This window comes from Fundulus heteroclitus, chromosome 10 (assembly GCF_011125445.2).
Source record: "Fundulus heteroclitus isolate FHET01 chromosome 10, MU-UCD_Fhet_4.1, whole genome shotgun sequence".
Taxonomy (NCBI): domain Eukaryota; kingdom Metazoa; phylum Chordata; class Actinopteri; order Cyprinodontiformes; family Fundulidae; genus Fundulus; species Fundulus heteroclitus.
In genome coordinates, this window is record NC_046370.1 from 4,445,475 (window position 1) to 4,463,857 (window position 18,383).

At 38.8% G+C, this 18,383-nt stretch overlaps 1 protein-coding gene across 1 annotated transcript in view; it reads right to left on the reverse strand.

Moving 5' to 3' along the window:
* Nucleotides 1-18,383, reverse strand: part of nrg3b (neuregulin 3b) — a 340,120-nt gene that overhangs the window by 48,026 nt on the left and 273,711 nt on the right. Inside the window, exons 3-4 of the mRNA XM_021307904.2 lie at nt 12,597-12,670; nt 2,327-2,353 (exon numbers count right to left, since the gene is read on the reverse strand). Of these exons, the coding sequence (XP_021163579.2) occupies nt 2,327-2,353; nt 12,597-12,670 (101 nt within the window). The remainder of the gene's footprint in view (nt 1-2,326; nt 2,354-12,596; nt 12,671-18,383) is intronic.

Below are 18,383 nucleotides of genomic sequence, written 5' to 3' on the forward strand. Positions count from 1 at the left end.
CAGCACTCGCAATTTGAGGGCATAGTTTTTTCTCATGTGGTTGAGGTTCATCCTCTCCACAAAGGTTGTTTCTGATGTATCTCCCTCTGTCGGGACCCGTATGGACATCTTGAAACACAGAGTCCCATCATAGTGTGGAGATATGGGATCTCTCTGCTGAAGGAGATGCCACTCCACGCCATCACAATACTTCCATCAAAGGAAGTTTCATGGGCACAAAACGTCCAGTTGTTACAACATTTCTGTTTCTGTTAAAGAAAATGGATAGTGGAGAATGCTACATGTCAAAGTACTTGTAATACAGGTGAAATGCATTATGTTAATTACCTGCAGATTTTTAAGCATATGCATGGCATTGATTGTAGTAACTTCCAAAGGAGTAGTGCACTGGGGCTCAATATCGTCAAAATGTTTAACATCGTATGACTTGGACTGATACCTGTTTTCCGATTTTTTTGAATGCATTTGCCAACATATATGCTGTAAGAAAAATCTGCTACTCTTTTGACTCAAGGTCAAAAACCCCCATTTGTTTAAGAGCTGCCTTTAACTGAAACATCATTAATTTCAGTCTGTAGTCCAAAACTTTCTTCCCTTTCCTGTATTATGCCGCTGGTAATTACTTTATGTGTTTTATTTTTCTATGTTTTTGTCATGAAGAGCACTTTGAATTGTCTTTTTGCTGAAACATGCCACACAAATAAACTCGCCTTGACGCACAAAAGCCACAATTACAGTTAATTTGACTTTACCACATCACAACAGTGTTGCTATGCCAACTTTTATATTGGGGACTATCATCTCATGCTTGACTTGCAGTTTGTTCCTCAACTTTTGCAGTGCGACATCAAATGCCCCATTTAAAAAGAAAAAGAACAGCAGGAGATGCCACGGCTGAAATGTATCATTTGCATATAAGAGCTCCGGTAAACCCTCTGGCCTTTGCCATCAATGGAATGACCTCGCAACGGCTGGACATGTGAAACACAGGGAATCTCTTTCCCTGCTGCTGCATCATCAGTGCTCATGCGGAGCGCCACCTGAGACCAACCTCTGCCTCATCTTTTTGATGGATGAAATAGGCTTTTCAGAAATCGGAACAGGAAAAAAAAAACAAAAAAAAAAAACAGCTGTCTGCAGCGCTGTGCTAAATGGCTGTAAGGAAAAACTCGATATGTAGTCTGAACATAAAGCCATTATAGGTCTTTTCATGCTGGATGCCTACAAGGCACTCTTGAAATTAGATGCAAGAGCACATTAGGAAAAGGAACAAAGTGAAAAGCCCCAGCAATACCGGCTAAATTTTGTTAAACTGACAAAAAGAGAAGACAATCCCATATGGCCAGCAATACCATAACAACCGCCCTACATTTGGCTTTGATGTAACTGCATAATGAAGACCATCCTAAAGTATCCATGACCAAATGGGCTATTCAGTCTGAATACATCAGAGTGAACCAGTGAGACATGTGAAGCTTAAGCAGCTGGACTAAAGAGTACAAGGAAATCATATTTAGAGTGCCTACATCAAACATGCCTCTCCTTTATTCTCACGGTATGCTTCACATCAGCACTTGTATAGGACTTGTATAATAAGTTTCCAAGGAGCCATTGGTAAACCTCAAGAGAAATCAAGTCATAATGCATACTATTCATCTCAGGAGTATGAAAAATCCTCTACTATTGATCAGTCTTGGTTGTATTTCCTATAACAAATCTACTAACCTGCAGAAGCGTTCTGAACTCATTTAGTCTCTGTATTAAAAATCACTGAACTGAGGAATGTTGTTTGCAGAGCTGGCTTTTTTTCTCCCGAGTGTCCTCTGATTTCCATCCATTTTCTGTAGCCAGTGTTTAACGTGACAATAAAATAGCAACGTTTCTGGTTTAGTTGAAAACAATAAAAGAGCTTTCGTTTTTTTTTGCTTTTTCAAGCCTATCGGGTTAACTCTTTGCGCCTTAAATCGTCGCTGCTCATCTCTGGTGTAAGGCATATTGTATTATACCGCCGATCAGTCCACTGCTTTAACTGTTTGAAATTGCTGCTTAAATGAATCTTCAAACATACGGAAGACGAGTAAACAAGGAGCAACGCCACTGGTCTGAGCTCCACACTCATTAAATCGCTCTTCCCCTAACAGCTCTGTTCTTCATGCAGACAGAAAACACCTAATTTGCCACCACGGTGTTGCCGTGGCAACTGGCCCACATTAATTTATCCAAGGTGAGCGGCCTTGTTGTGCCGAACCGAGTGTTTTGTGTGAGGTATTCCGCACATGAAAGCCTGAGCTCTCTGCAAAGTCGTAGCGAAGAAAAGTTGTCTCACCCATGAACTCAATCCCGAGTTCGTCCGCTGCTCCATCGAAGGTCAGATCGCAGACAGGATGAACAGAGGTGGAGAGAGAGTGAGAAAGGAAAGACAGGACAACAAAAAAAAATGTTACTACAAGTTTAAATCAACTGTATTCAGTAAAACCCTCCCCTCCCTGGGCATTATTTCCAGGAACCTTCACAGCCATAGTCTGTTAGCCATGGTCTGCTGCATTTCCACTAAGGTCTGTAGACAGGGTAGAAATAGCCAATTAAGTAAAACTGACGCATGTAGTTCCTCGTCAACACTCCACTGCTATAGACTTGGTGCCCCTAAGAGCAGTGTAAGGCAATAAAAGCAGTAAAAGAACTACTGCAAAGTCCACTATAACTTGTGCACCCACAATGGTTGTTATTGTTGGCGAACACAACCCTTCGTCTTTGTCATTCATGCCACTTTAACCAGCTAAGGACACGTCTTCTGCAATGGGTAAAAAAGTAAAAAAAAAAAAAATATTATCTGAGATCATGTGCGAGAGGTCAGGTTTAACTCAAAATCCTATATTCTAGAGTTTCACATCCACTTTGCTTATCCTCTTATCCCCTGGCACCTGATTCAGACCTAAGAAAACCCTTTAACAACCTGATATCTTACAGGTGAACACAATTGCTTGATTCAAAATGTCAATTTGTGTTGAGCAGTTATTAATCCTGCAGCAGTCATCAGTAGATCTTTGTATAATTGTTAAAGAAAGAAAACTATAATACCAATCGTAATGCATCAGAATAAATTAAACTAGACAGTACATTTGTTCTCGTTTGTTTGCTATTATGAAAATATGCATTTATTATTTTAAACAGAGGAATACAAAGATATTTTTTGCAGTGTTGGCTCTAAGCAAATGCTTGAGCATACACTAAATTATATTGGTAATATTGGTTGTTGTGATAGTGTTACATTTTACATACATTGTAAAATGTAACATAAATAAACTGACTTTGTAAACACGTCAGAAAATTTTAAGCAGACACCAGAGGAATCATTGATGTCACAAACTAAATTTAAACAGGAGAACAATATACATTTGTATCTTTTGCAAAAAACGGATTCTTCTCCATTCTTTTCACACATGCTCCAAGTTATCCCCCTGTACTCTCCATCTACACCGATGAAACAACGACCACACAGAAGGAAAACGTGTGTCAAAAATAAGGTACAGGTGATGCAACGGCCCTGGTAACTGAGAAAGGTTGTGGCAGAAAAGAAAAAAAAAACATACATTTGCTTCTCAGAACTTGTCTTATAGGTAAGCTTGCAACATATGACGCAAGCCCACCGTAAAATTTCCCCCAAATGACTTCTTCTTTGCACTTTGTAAATAGCCAGCGAGCCGCAAGGAGCTTGACATGCTTCGGCAGGATCTTTTGAATGGACCAGCCTTCAGTAGGCTCAAAGTGAAGACAGAAACCAACTGCGATAAGGGGGGGAAGAAGATTAGGCAAGGGATTGTGAAAATAAAAGCTAAAAACGACATATCATGTGGCTGTATGCCGCCGATGCCTCTTTGCCCAGGCTTTTTATATTGATTTGAGCCTGAAGCATTGCAGTAATTGTTCTCCTTTTCACAAGCCGCCTGCTCCAGGATGGATCACACCAAATTACGTTTACATACATGAGCATCCACACAGCATGTAATACTCTTGCCGGCTATTCTTTGTCTCCAACAGACACACTTCCACAAACACCCTTTGTCCCTATTCCCTCTGTCTCGCTCTCTCAGACACACGCAGTCTTTCTTTATGCGGCTAAGTCCTGTCCCACAATCCCAGTGCTGGGGAAACAGATAAAAGGGAGCACTCATGTTCTTCCCATCCTGACAGTGCCCCTTTCTCATGTCACTGTAATGTAATCTTATTTAAATTAAAATGAAGCCCTCACTAGTAATTGCTTTTCCGACAGAGGTGGTCAGATTTTTGAGTAGAGCGAGGCTTGCCAAGCCTTGGCAGATTATGTGCTGGGTGTGTAAAAAAAAAAGAAGAAAAAAAACCGGCAGCAAATCAGAATGAAAAATTTGGAAATCTGTCAGAGTTGTGGAATCTGAGCATAAGACAAATGGATATGCCACTCTGTTGAAGTGCGGGAGCGACTGTTTAAATCTGAAACACAGTGATCAGACAGACAGAAACACAGTTCTCAGAGTATATCGTGCTCAAAGCATAGATTTCCTTCCTGTTATCATCACCTGGTTAGTGTGAAAAACCCATCGCTGTTATTATGAAATATATTCTCTATCAGGTGCTACTGCAAACCCGGTATCTGTTGGAAGGAAGCATTAATCTTGCTGGAAAGCAAAATTTGTAGTCATAGCTGTATTGCTGGATGGAAAGATTAATGGCCTCATTGTGAGCCAGGCCTTCAGCTGAAGTAGTTGGGGACTAATCCACTAGTCCACCAATTTACCAAGCATCATGAAACAGAAAGGTGTTTTACCTAGAAATGTGAAATTAAAAGGTTTGCAAATTACTCATGCAAATGTAGATATTGTATACTGGAGAAGTGACTAATCAGTTTAGCTATTACAGCATATGGTTCTGCATTTCTATTTAGTTCCACTGCATTATTGCAGGTCTTTTGTGGTACATCTAAACCAGTTTTGTTCATTTAGTGCCTAAAATTCTCCCCATTCTTCCTTGCAAAATAACTGAAGCTCAGTCCGATTGGATGTGGAGTGTTAGTGAGTATAATATTTGAGCCTTGCCACAGATTCTCAGTTGAATTTAGGTCTTTATGTTGTCTTTTCTGTTGTAGCATGCATTTGCTTGGATCTAAACCATTCTATTCTATCTATGGCTGTCTGTTAAGGGTTGTTTTCCTGGTGAAAGGTAGAGCTTCTAGTATGTGTTCTTGCAGAATGTCCCTGTATTTACCTCCATCCATATTCTCATAAACTATGTTTACATACATTGATTAAATAATCGGATTGTACTGTATAAATGAGCAAACAATCAATTAATCCAATCATAATGTGTGTATATGCACCTTGCTTTATTGAGAATGCAACCCCACTGACATGCACAGTTTTCAAATTCCCCTAAAAAAAAAAAAATCACAGAAGAAGAATTATTTCTGTCTTTGCTAAACTACAAAGAAAGTAAAAAACAAACAAAAAAAACCCAGTATTATACAAGTTATTTTGTCTTCCAAGCCCCCAGGATGGACTCGCACTAGATTATAATTACGGTTGAGACCTTACTGAGTAAGAAACAATTTTGAGCTTTTATTTTTTTGAAAGAAATATTGATTAAGCGGATCAGAACATGGATGGATGGATGGATGGATGGATGGATATTGTATCAGGAGCCCCGACAGTTTTCCTTCCCGACGTATTTCCGCCACTCACCAACACATAAATACGTCAGTTGGGTCAGTTCACATTCAGAATAACTTGTGCCTGACAAGCTTTTATATGCACGTTAATCAGATTATCAATCGGCATAAACCACCCCTCTCATTACAATTTAATTCCAATTGAGCTAAATCCGATCACAATTTTCCAATTGGCTTGTTTACACGATGCTTTATATTCCAATCGGCAGTTTATTCCGATTACTTTTATCCACGTAAACATAGCTACTGACTGTCAGCTTCCCTGTCCCTGCTTGAGAAAAGCATTTTACAGCATGATGCTTCCAACACCATGTTTCACTATGGTGATAGCGCGTTCTTCTTATGGCTCTTTTTGAACAATGGCTTTCTGTTTCCATGAACACCAGATTTAAATAGTGTACGACTCTCCCAACTGAACTTGCTTCTCTAAATAATGCTCTCTTAGCCCATCCTGTCAGTTTAGGTTGATGTCCATGTCTTGGTAGATGTGATTTTGTGTCAGATTTTCTCTATTGCCGGCTGATGGATTAAAAAGTAATCCTTGAGAGGTTCAGAGCTCGGGATATTGTTTTGTTTTTCAATCGAACCCTGCTGAAAGTTCTCTACAGCCCTGCGCTGTCTGCTTTTTTGCTTGGTCTTCATGACAGTTTTATTTAACTGATATTCAGTAACAACATTTTCTAAATTGAACCTTTAATTTTAGTGCATTTATCCACTGATTAAAAAAAAGAAAACGCTAAGAAAAATAACCTTTAATTCCAAAATCTCCTGTGCTGCACTTTTTGGCAAGCCTTACTGTTGTTATTAAATAAATATAACTCAAGCATAAGTTTCTGCTTCTGTAGCGTGTAAATTGACTCAGAGGCCAGTAGGATAACCAAGGCCCGTGTTTATCTAGGCAGTCCACACAATGAAAGTTAACAATATCTCACTAATAGCTCACTACAGTGAAGACTGGCATTGTGGGGCCATCAAGTGCACAAAACACCCATTAGACAGGATCTACACCCCAATGTAAAAGCTTTTTCTGCCCTGTTATCACAAGCATAGGCATATATATTTTTATTATACAACTAACCCGTTAACAGGAACTTTTTTTTTGATCAGATAACACTTAGATTGAGGTTTGTGGCAATTTTTTTCAGCTTTTTGGGAACCTTATTAGAGTCCATGGAGTCATGTGCACTTCTAGCAAAATCTGCTGCCAACTGAAAATAAAGGTTGCCATGGGGTCTGTTAGCTGGATATAGATCCAAAACATGTCAAAAAACGGCTGACTAAACAAAATCTTTCTCAGTCCCCTGACCTAAATCATATAATAAATTAAAGAGCAAATTGAGAGACCACCCAGTACTCTGGACAACCTACAGAGATGTTTCTCTTTACAATCTAGTACAATGTCTTAACAGCAAGGACACTAGTAAGTGTTATACCTTTGATTTTTATGCAGTTTATTTCTCTGCTTTATAAAATACCTTAAATAAAAAAATATTTTTAAATGAAAAACGTAAGACTATTCTCCATTTATTAAATATCAATTGGCAGAGGTGCCAGAATAAGTATAAAATGACACTATGTCTGATCAAACACAAATTAACTGATTAGTAAAGAAATAAATATCAAAGAGAAGTTAAATAAAAGTGTGTTTCAGTCTTTATTAAACATTGCTTGCATTTTCTTTGAGTCTTGATAATTATTTTATAATTTCAGCAGCATTTATTAAAACTTGTGCCTAGATGTGATTTACGTTTAAAATACTTACGAGCAGTTACATCTCAAAGAGTATACGTTCTTATTTTTCTTTGAAAAGAAAGTCATTGAATTACTGCATATTCAATACATGCCTGCATTTTTTTTGTCACTATAGCAGCTAACAGTTTCTCTGCTGCAAACACTTGCCAAGGCCAGAGAAGTGAACACAGTATCCTCCTGATGCTACCTGATCTATATTATCCATTCGACCCTTTCTTTTGCGATCGCCCATGGCAACAGCCGACACCTTTCCTCTCTAAATCGCCTCGACTATCACGGCATCTGCAGATGATGTCATTACAACGCTGATGCACGTCCCTTCCTCTGGCGCTGCCTCGACCGGGGAACATTCGGCAATCATTGATACGCGCGGGCTCTGAAATACATCACGGTGGCAACTCAAAGCCCCCCCCCCCCCCCCCCCCCCAGGGGAAACGTTTGTGGCATCTTGTGGGAGCCTTGAGCAAGTTTGGAGAATACCTGTGCATCATGTCAAGCACTTTTGGTCCGATTAGAAAGCAGCTAGCTAGCTGGGGGTTCGAAAGACAATAAAAGGAGGGAATCAAATTCTTAATCCCCTTTCTTCTCTTGGCTGAGCAATGGATTGATAAGCCAATGTGTGTTGATGTGTATGCGTGTTGCTGAACCCAATATCCTCTGTGCATTCTTGCACCAGGCCTAATATTGCCACAGAGACTGCAGATGGGAATTAGCTAAGAAGCGAGACTCCAGTGGAGTACATCTTTACTCTGTTAGACATTAATGTTTCTTCTTGTACATTGTCCCTGAACAAATAAATAAAATGAATGAAGATATCAACTGGATTGGATTCTTACTCCAGGCCTAATATCAGCAGGAGAATAATGCTTCCAATTAGTGTTTTCTTTTTTTAAAATCTACCAAGTAATTGTAAAAAAAACTCCCTGACGTTCTTCCTCTTCAGTCTCAAAGGGGCCACCTCACCAGTGGCAAACCCTGAACCCTCCTATGGTAAAAGGGAGAAACTAGTTACAGTTGTTTACCAAGCACATACTAAATTGCTGTCTTCCTCCACTGCAGTGCCTCCAATTAAAGACCCCACCACTTCCTCCTTGTGCAACGATGTGTTAGACCCTGGCGTTCTCCTCCCAACTAATCTCAGTAGAGTTCAAAGCTCTGTAGCTGGAGTTATAGGCAGGGAATCGCTTCCTGCTTTTTGCCCCTCTGCTTCTGCGACATGCAGGCCAGTTACTGTTTCTCACCCTTCTGTAAAGAGAAGGGTGAGTGGCATTGCAAGCAGACCCGGTCCAGACTGCTCTTTTGAGTCTTTTCCCAGTCAATATAAAGACAAAGGATTAGGGGCAAGGGAAGATTTGTGTCTGTAAGATGCACATATATTGATTTAGCAAAAAAGAAGAAGCTAAAAGCTGAGGAGGATACAAGCTCACAGTGTGATTTGTGTCTAATGCTGCCCTTTCACTAAATAAAAAGACAAGACAACATGCCGACATAAAAGCAGACACATGTGAACATGATGAACTGAATATCTCTGGAACCTCGCCTATTTATATTTGTTGTCAGTGTGTGCATGTATGTGTATGTTATTACATGATTTGGCTTCAGAAAGCCAGATTATCCTCCAAACCCTCGTTAATCTGGGTAAATTTTAGATCAATCTGCATCAACAGATCCAAATAGGCCTCATTGCTCTCTAAAATCTTTCCAGTTTATCTTTTGGATTTTTGATGAAAGCTGTTACGTGTCTGTCCATCAGTCCGTACCCTGTTCCGTCTTTTCTGAAAGACGCTTGTTTTTCTCAGTTGTTCCGTATACTATGGTTCTGACTGAGGAATATGGACATTATTCTGTTTTGACAAAAATCGACACCACGCTAAACAGCCCCATTGGAATGGATTTAAAGACGGACATTCTGTAATGACTTTAGGTTTAGGAACTACCAGGTAAATCACTCGTGTTTTATGACTGACAATGATTTATCAATGCCTGACATCCAGGTTTTTCTGTCCCTGACTCGTATGCTTCGCTTGCAACAGAAAATTTACACCAAAAATAATCAAAGGCATATTTAATGAGAAAAAAAAAGAAGAAGTGGAAATGCTAGAAAGCTACTAATTTAGAAACATTGTTATCTATGCCGTCCATCTGTAGCAGTGTTGTTAATGACAGTTGAATGGGCTGGTTGTAATCCAAATCTATATCTTTGGGTTGTTGCATTAATTTTTGGAAGATGGAGGTCTAGCTATGATAAGACTACGTTGCAAAACTTACTTACTCACCCCTCTCCTTATACAAATCTACAATTTGTTAAAGAAGGGGTTACATCTGGGAGCTCAGTAAGTACAATAAGTCCCGCTGTGAAATGTCTGTATTAGTAAATATATGACAGTCAGCTCTAAGTGGCATTTCTAGGAAGTGGAAGTGATTGGGAACAACAGCATCTCAGCCACACAGTGTTAGGCGCTGTAATATCACAGAGTGCAAATGCTGCAGAGTCAATAGCTACAGACCTCCAAATTTTAACAACTCTAAATTTAAAACTGAAAAGTTCAGTTACCAGGCAAAGAAACTTTTCAGCAACATGGGCTGGTGTTACGCGCCTCATTTCAATGCATCATCATTATCTGTGTTTGTCTAAGCTTCATAACGTTAAGTCACTTTTTATTTTCCAATCATCAAGCAGGCGTTTCCATTGAACCAACTGAATCATTTTACTATTCACAACATGTCATGTGACAAATCATAGCAATTAAATCACACACGCGACAAAATTTTCTGTGCCTGTCAGCGGATGAAAGGTTGCTAAAAAATAATTTAGGACCTCAGTGTGAGGAAAAGCAACAATTTGCCTTGCTGACCACACCTCCTAAATGTGGATGATGGGCTCCTAATGGCTGTTCTCATTGTTTTATGGGGCTACTGGATGAAAAGGTAGGTAATTACTGTATCAAACTAATCCAGCTGCAACACACCACTAGTAGAGTATTTGCTCTTCCTGCGCAAATGCAGCTCTGTAGCTCCTGGTTACTGGTGCTGTGTGGGAGATATGGGTTCTGTTATCTTGCCTTTCCCACATGCAGATTAAATATACAGCGGCTTGCAAAAGTATTCACCCCTCATGCACTTGTTCACATTTTATTGAGCTAAACCCAGAAATTTCAGAGCACTTTATTGCAATTTTAGGTTTTGGACCAATAGAAAGTAGCTTATAATTTATGTCCAAATAAGGTAAACGTGTATGCAAACTTCATATGTGTTTCTATTTGTCCAATAGCCAGTAAGTGTCCTTTTTTTTTTAAAGAACATAAACGCTCCCTATGCCAGTTAAACAGGGAAATTGACGTCCTCCTATAGAAGATAAAATGAGTCCCAGAGTGAAAATTGTGTGCCATGTGAGGGTATAAAACATAGCCTCTGACCCCATTAATGGACTCTCGAAGGACACAGTGGAAGCAGAAAGCCATGGCACTCAAGTTTTCTCTCTGACGCTCCGAGCAGGGAAGCCAAGTTGCTCCCTGAAACAGTGAGTTTGTGAAGTTCACAGCCCAGCGGGATAGGCTTAGGGCCTAAGATTTCTCTTCTTTGTACATCTGACGTCTGCTGCATTTCTTAACTAAACTGCAGAGCCTTGACCAAGACATGGAGACTCCCGAGGAATTGTATAATGCTCAACGACTATGGCTATCAAGCTGTGGAACAACTTAGGCTGGCCTTTGTTGTATGTGCAAGACATTTGGTGAAGTCAGAACTTGGATCTGGAAATAATAGCTAATCAAAATCATCAATCATCAATGTCATCAGACTTACTGCTGTTAACAAGACAAGCGTATGCCAATGTATTTACCCTTGGTTGTTCTGTCTAAACTGAATATTGATTAAACCAATAGTTGTTTTTGAATTTTATTGATTGTGCTCTTATTATTTTGTTATTTATCTCTTTTATTAAATAAAGGTGGTCATATTGGATTTTGAGATCAGGGTTAGTGTAAACGTCCGACTTTCTGAATTCTAGGGACCTTTTTGTCACTCTGAGCTTTAAAGTTTGAAATTTCAACTTCTGGATAATTTTTTACACATCGGATCATATTGTTTTGTCTTTTTTATTGCATCACAAACATAAAAAAGTAGTACACCTGAAGATACAGTGTTTCAAAATGTTGGTCCTTGGGAAACTTAGTCGCATTGCTTCAGAACCCCTCCCCCTACAAAAAAAAAAAAAAAAAACCCTGTAAAGTTTTGAAAATTCTAATTGTTAGAGATCTGGATTTATTGTTCCTTTAATAACTGCTATTCACCCTAAAGCAGCCCCAGACTTTCCTACTATCACCACAATGTTTGACTGTCAATGACATGTTCTCTTTAAAATGCCGGGTTCATTTTTTGGCCAGTGTAAGCCCAAAGGGTTCACTACAGCCCTACTCTTAACCTACCTATTGTCTTATTGGTCAATAGAAAACTTTAGTAAAGATCCTGGTGATCACAAAGACGTTTTTGTCAAATATGAGACGGGCCTTTGTTTCTTCAGTCAGTGGTTGGTTTACCTATTGAGCTCTCCCGGACGTTTGCCCAGGCTTCTTTCTGTTGTTAAATCTTGGACACTGACCTTAACTGAGGAGAGGGATACCTGCAGTGCGTCTGTGGTGCCTTTCTGGATGAATTGCTGATTAAAGCTCAAAGTGATTTTTGGAAAAGTCAGGCACCCCCGGGGTTGATGTTCTCTCCATTTGTGAATAACAGCTCTCAGTATGTTTGCTGAAATCCCAAAGCCTTGCAAATGCTTTTGTTTCCAGAGGGATGTGTGCTATTGACTTTGTTACTCATCTGTTTAGATCAGGGCATGGTGTGCCGCTTCATGAGATCCTTTAGACTACTTGAGGTTGTCAGTTAGGTTTCAGGCTTAATAATTGATTCCTGACGTTTCAGGAGTGCCATTTTAGTTTTCACACAGGTGCCATTGGTTTGGACATTTTCAATAAATAAATGAATCATTTGAAAACACTTTTTTTGAACCCACTACCTGTCTTTGTCTGATATTAAATTTGTTTTAGGATCTGAAAGATTTAGGTGTGACCAAGAAAGCTAAAACAGTAGACATCTGTTAATTAAATATAACAAAGAAACATGTAAAAAAAAAAAAAAAAAAGCGTACTTGGATCGGACAAGATGGCGTCAGACTTGGGTACAAACTGGTCGCAGCGTAGTCCATGGTAGCCCTCCTTACATCTGCGAGACAAAAAGGAGACAAGAAAAGAGTCAAACAGTGTGATTTAACATCAGAATTGGGGAAATCCAACCAAAAAAGCGCCAAAGCTCAGCAGGGAAACATCATCTTAGGAGACTTTGAGATGAGGCAAGTTTAGAGGAGGTGAACCTAGACAGATGAAGGGATGAACGGTACAAAGGAGACGGCTTGCTGTGAGCTGGGATGGCGGAGGGGGGGAAGACACAGAGACAGCGTAGAATGGAGGGGGAACGGGAAGGAGGAGAGAAAGGGGAATGGAGTTGGGCAGGACCGAGTAGCGCCTGCAGCCTCACTGATAGCACATGACAGACAGGAATGCCAGGTCCCAGCGGAAAAAAAAGGGGGCTGAGGAGTTCTTGGCATGGTGCTGGCGCCATAAGATCTGCAGCTGAAGGAAGGCTGCCATAGCTGGAGCACTTAAATAAACACAGTCCAAGCTCCGTCCAAATATTTTCCTTCATCGCTAAATAAATATGCAAGCACTGTTGATGCCTGCAGATTTCCCTGCAACCATCACAGATATTCACTCTGAAAATATGTTATTCTAGGTTTGGCTCTTTAAGCCGCAATAAAGGACTGTAATGCAGCATTCTTTTAATATAAGATCATTATTGCTTCCCCTCCCCACCCAATACAGTTATCATATCTTAAAACACTTATGAGAAAATTATAGTTTAAAGCTCCCTCCTTCACATAGTGTTGGAGAAAATCCTCCCGAATACTCCCTGTCTTTAAGAGATTTAGCAATTTTGGCTGTTGTATTCCACATTGGCAGATTCTCGCACACAAGTCATGTATTTATTAGTTGTGTAGAATATATTTTCTCAATGCCATCAGCTTACTTTACACATGCTGCCAATCGATACCTGCCTGCAATGCTCCACTCACTAATGTGGAAAAACTCCCGTTCAAGGTAATACGCCGAATAAGCAACAAGCAAAGGAACAGGTTTAACCAAAAGAAAACGCAACGCCGAGAAAGAAAAAGTGAGCGGTAAAAAACAAAAACAGCAGGAGAGGAGATGAGAAGTTTTCGGTTCTGTGTGAAGACTGCAATAAAATGATCGTGACTCCCTGTTTGTACGTCTCAGGCTGCAGTTTAAGCTCTATTTGTTCTGTGTCTCAGCTCAACATGTGCAGTTTCCTTCTTCACTTCTTTTCGCTCCTGCAGAACTGCATAGCTGATAAGAAGCATAAATATGCTGCGCTGTGATTTTACTGGGTTGGGATGAATGGTAAAGTTTTGATTCGTGACTATTGGGTGCAGTTACATCACAGTTGTCAACGTGTCAATTTTGTAAAAAACATGTAAAAAAAATTGTTTATTATAACAAGAAATTTTAATGAAGTAGGAAGTGTTATCATTAAAAAAAACAAGAAAAAATTTTACCAAAAAAGGTTTTACTAGAATGGCACCAAACACTTGTCTGATGAGATCATGAGATAATTTTGCATTGTGGTAAGTTTGATCATGGAGATCATTTGAATAAATAAAGATATATATATTTTAAAATTAAATATTTATTTTTTTACAACAAAAATATTTAAATTTTACTTTTTTATATTGTACTTAAGTTGTCGTCACCAAGAACAAAGTGTAATCAAAGTCAAATTCCTTTTTGTATGAAGCAACTTGGCACTTAAACCTGATTCTGATTCTGATACCTGTTTAATTGCTAGAGTTTACAGTACCTTAAAACACAGTTGCATATGGAAGTTAATTTATATTTTGTTTTAAATTAGCCCTTCTATGAGGTTTCTTTTTCATTATGTTTTAGTCAAAAGCACCAAAGCCTAATATCTATCTTTTACATGTGTTGTTTAAAAAAATTACTCTCCGATGGTTTAAAGTCCTGTTAACAAGATGACCGACAAGGTGCTGGACCAACTGCAGTCTTCACCCACTATGTGGAGCATATAGTAACCAGAACTGCCCCTTCCCCACATGTTACTTTGTACTTCTAGTCAGCTAGTCAATGGAGGCTACATGTAACCCTTACATGCAATAAACATGGACAGCCGTGTAACTTTACGCATTTAAACAGTAAAATGTATTCAAAATCTGAATCATTTGGAGTCCTATTATGATTCTGGCCTGGCTGCTCTCTGCATTCTGCCACAACTCCACTGCCAGTTGGAGTAAAGAATTATTCACATGAGCCGTAATCAAGCTCATCTCCCTCACCCGTTTCCTGCTCCTCTTAAACCCACTGCAGACAGTCAGTCCGCAGCAGATTGCTGAAAGCTGGTGCAAGTGGATGTCCAGTGGTTCTTCATGCCCGATTGCCTTGTCTTGACCACGATTATGTTTCATGGATTTTCTTGCCTTGCCCTCGTTGGACATCCACAAAGCTTTTAACCTCTGAAAAACCACCGTGATTCTGTTCCCCAGACAAACAGGGCAGACAAATCCTTTGGATATTTCTGGGTTTATTTTTTGTTCTTTTGTGTGTTTTTTCTTTCTTTTTTTAAATACACCTTTTTAATGCAACACCTTGCCTCGCTTGAATTTTGGGTTTCTTGCCTTGTCCGTTTTATCATAGCCCAGTTTCTTGTTATTGATCTATTTAAAAGTTTCTTGCTAAAAATAGTTTTGGAGGTGTTTCAAAGATTTGAAAGGGTTCCCTATTTAACGTCCATGTAAAATAAAGGGCTATTTCACAGTTGTTGAGGATCTTTATTAATAAATCCAAAATGAGTAATTTAAAGTTGAATCTGATAATAATCTTGTCATTGCAACATACATTCCAATGTAATTTGTTCTCTACATTTAACCCATCCTCTTTGGGGAGCAATCTGGGGTTAAGGGTGTTGCTCAGGGACAAGTGCAATGCTCTAACCACTAGACCAACACTCTCCTGTAATTCTACCCTAAACATGGATTCAAACACATTTAGACATTTCTGAAACATTTATTGTATTTATGAAAATACAAACATAACATATTTTCAGTGCTTTGGCACTTACTTGTTTGATGAAGTAAGTAACATTTGATGTAAATAATATTTTTTTGCATTAAAACTGTCCAGAGAGAAGCAAACTCATTAAAGCTGTACTTATTCCGTTGGCTACTTAGATAAAAATCTGAAAGAAATATCCGCCATTTTAAATATTAATTACCTCCTTGAAATAGTATGGATCGACAAACATAATCTTATGTATAACATGTGAGAAGTTGCCAAGCATTTTTGTTTAAAAAGAAACACTTTGGGTCCTTTTGCAACATTATTGCGATAACGTTTGCTTAACCTTGACATTAGCCAGCTGCCTAACAGAAGTCACTTTTGATTGAATGAAAATATGGTCTATAGAATTACAAGCAGTCCTCCCTGAATGATAGAGGGACTGAAAAGGAATAAAGTTTTGAAGTCTGCGTGGCCTTTGGAGTGAAGAAAACCTCAGTCTGGGTAGTTTGAGTGCACTGAAGCAACATCTTCATATGGCAGTATAAATCCATAACTGCACTTTCAAATCGTCAGGCCCATTACTTTTTAAATTATGCGTGTAAAATATCCTAGAATTAAAGCCTCAATTTCTAAAACCTCAAACCTTTTGTGTCATTTTATTTCTGCAGTAATAAGCCAAATATACAAAATCCTTCATAGTTTTGTGCTCAGGCAACCAGAGGGGGATAAAGACTTAATTCTCCCCTGTCATTGTTTCTCTCTCTGGCAGTCGGAATTCCTCTGCTTAATAAGCCTGAAAAACAACTAATGCCAATGCACAGTTTTCTGAACTGTCTTTCAAAAACGTCCTTCATCTTCAAACATAAAATGTGATCATGTTGTTTTTTTTTTCTTAAAAACAGCAGAAACAGACGAGTGACAACTAAAGGGCCTGGGTAAATTTCTCCCTACGTCAATTTGTACCCCATTTCTCACCCACGTGTTGCCTTTTCATTCCAACAATACTTCCACTTCATACCTGGGAAGAAAAACAAACAAACAAAAAAAAAAACTTGTACCCACCTGGGTGTTGGTCATTTCACCCCTTCACCATTTTGTGGCTTTAGACACAAGGATTTGAAATATTTTTTAAGTCCTTTATTAGTCTTTTGCATGGGAATGTGGCTATGCAATGAATAAATGTAGTTATGATATAAATATCTACTGACAAGAGTTTTCTCATGGTAATTCTTTTAATTATATATTTTTAGGGGCCATAATCATACTTTATAAAGAACCACCTAGCTCAAAAACAGATAGGCTCCAAACTGAATCGATATAGGGTTTGATAAAAAGTCTTCAGCTGACACTTAAGTTAGCTGTGATATTTGAGCATCTTTATGACAATTTATCCCCATAAGTAGTGAAAAGACTTAACCTCAAAAAAGAACTGATATGCAGCAGTTAAAGCCTTTGATGTAGGAGTCATTCATATATTAGTTCATAATTGATTTTTTTGTTGTTGATGAAGTTTTTAACTGGGTGCAAATGGCACATGAGGACAGAACCTGAATTACAAGAGCCCTAGTGGGTTTAATTAGTCTCTTCCATACTTTTTAAGTCTAAAAATGAACGGCAACTTTAATCTGCAGGCTGTAGAGAGATTTGTGTAATGAAGTATTGGAAAAGGGAAGACATTAGAGACTCATCCTAGTGAAAAGGCTACAAGTCTGACACTCTGCACCCAATTTGTCAAATTGTTAAACAAAGTGTTAGAAGAAAAACTCCAGACTGTAGGCTTTGCTTCATCATGTGGGTTCACATGAGTTTCTGGTTACAACTGCAAAATGGAGGTATTTTTTTAAATAAGCTATATTTTTTCTTCACCTTTCTGTTGTAAGCCAATGTACAACAAAACAAGATTACAACACTATAGTTAACATAATCCCAGAAACATATTTACTCAAAAATGCAGCTGAAGATAAAATAAGAAGAACTATGACGGCAGTAAAGCATTTGGAACAGAAACGGTCATCCATTGATGCTCTTGTTCCTAAATGCTTTATTGCTATCGTCTTTCTTTTCATGCCACTTTCAGTAAGAGCAGCGAAATGGCAAAACATCGGCCTGAAACGGGGGTATGAATAAGCGAAGGGATGAACTGACCCAGAGCCTACTTAACCTTTGCTCCTTAGCTTATTTCTCTTTGTAAGAGAAAAATCAGAAATGAGAAGAAATGGAAAGTCACAGATGATAAATGTTGATTAATGATGGCCTCCCCCCCAAACCATGTCTGCTCAGGGTCATAAAGGCCGGTAAAAGGTTATTGAAATGTATGACAGGAATAAAGTGGGTATTCTTTGTGGAAACAAAAGTGAAGTCCAGTACTGACAACATCCATGCAATGACTACTGAAGTGATGAACGTAATAAATAGTAAATAGACTTTAGGATAGCAGGTGTTTGTTTTTTATCAATTTAAATGTATCTCAGAATCACTTTATAATTTTATCGTGGAGGACAAATTCTAAGACTAATTTTAAAACTTTCCTTTTTGACAAAGCCTATAGTTAGAGTGGCTCATGTTACCCTGAGCTACCTCTATAGTTATGCTGCTATAGGCTTAGGCTGCTGGAGGACATTAGGGCCTAATTTTCTCACTCTACTGATTTCTACTGTTCTCTAGTTTTGCATTGCATTGCATTGAAATGACTGTTGTCATTTCAGCTTTAAACTTTTTGCTCTCTCTCTTTTTTCTTCATAGAAGGTACACCTGGTCTGGCATTCTGTTAGCTGTGACATCATCCGTGG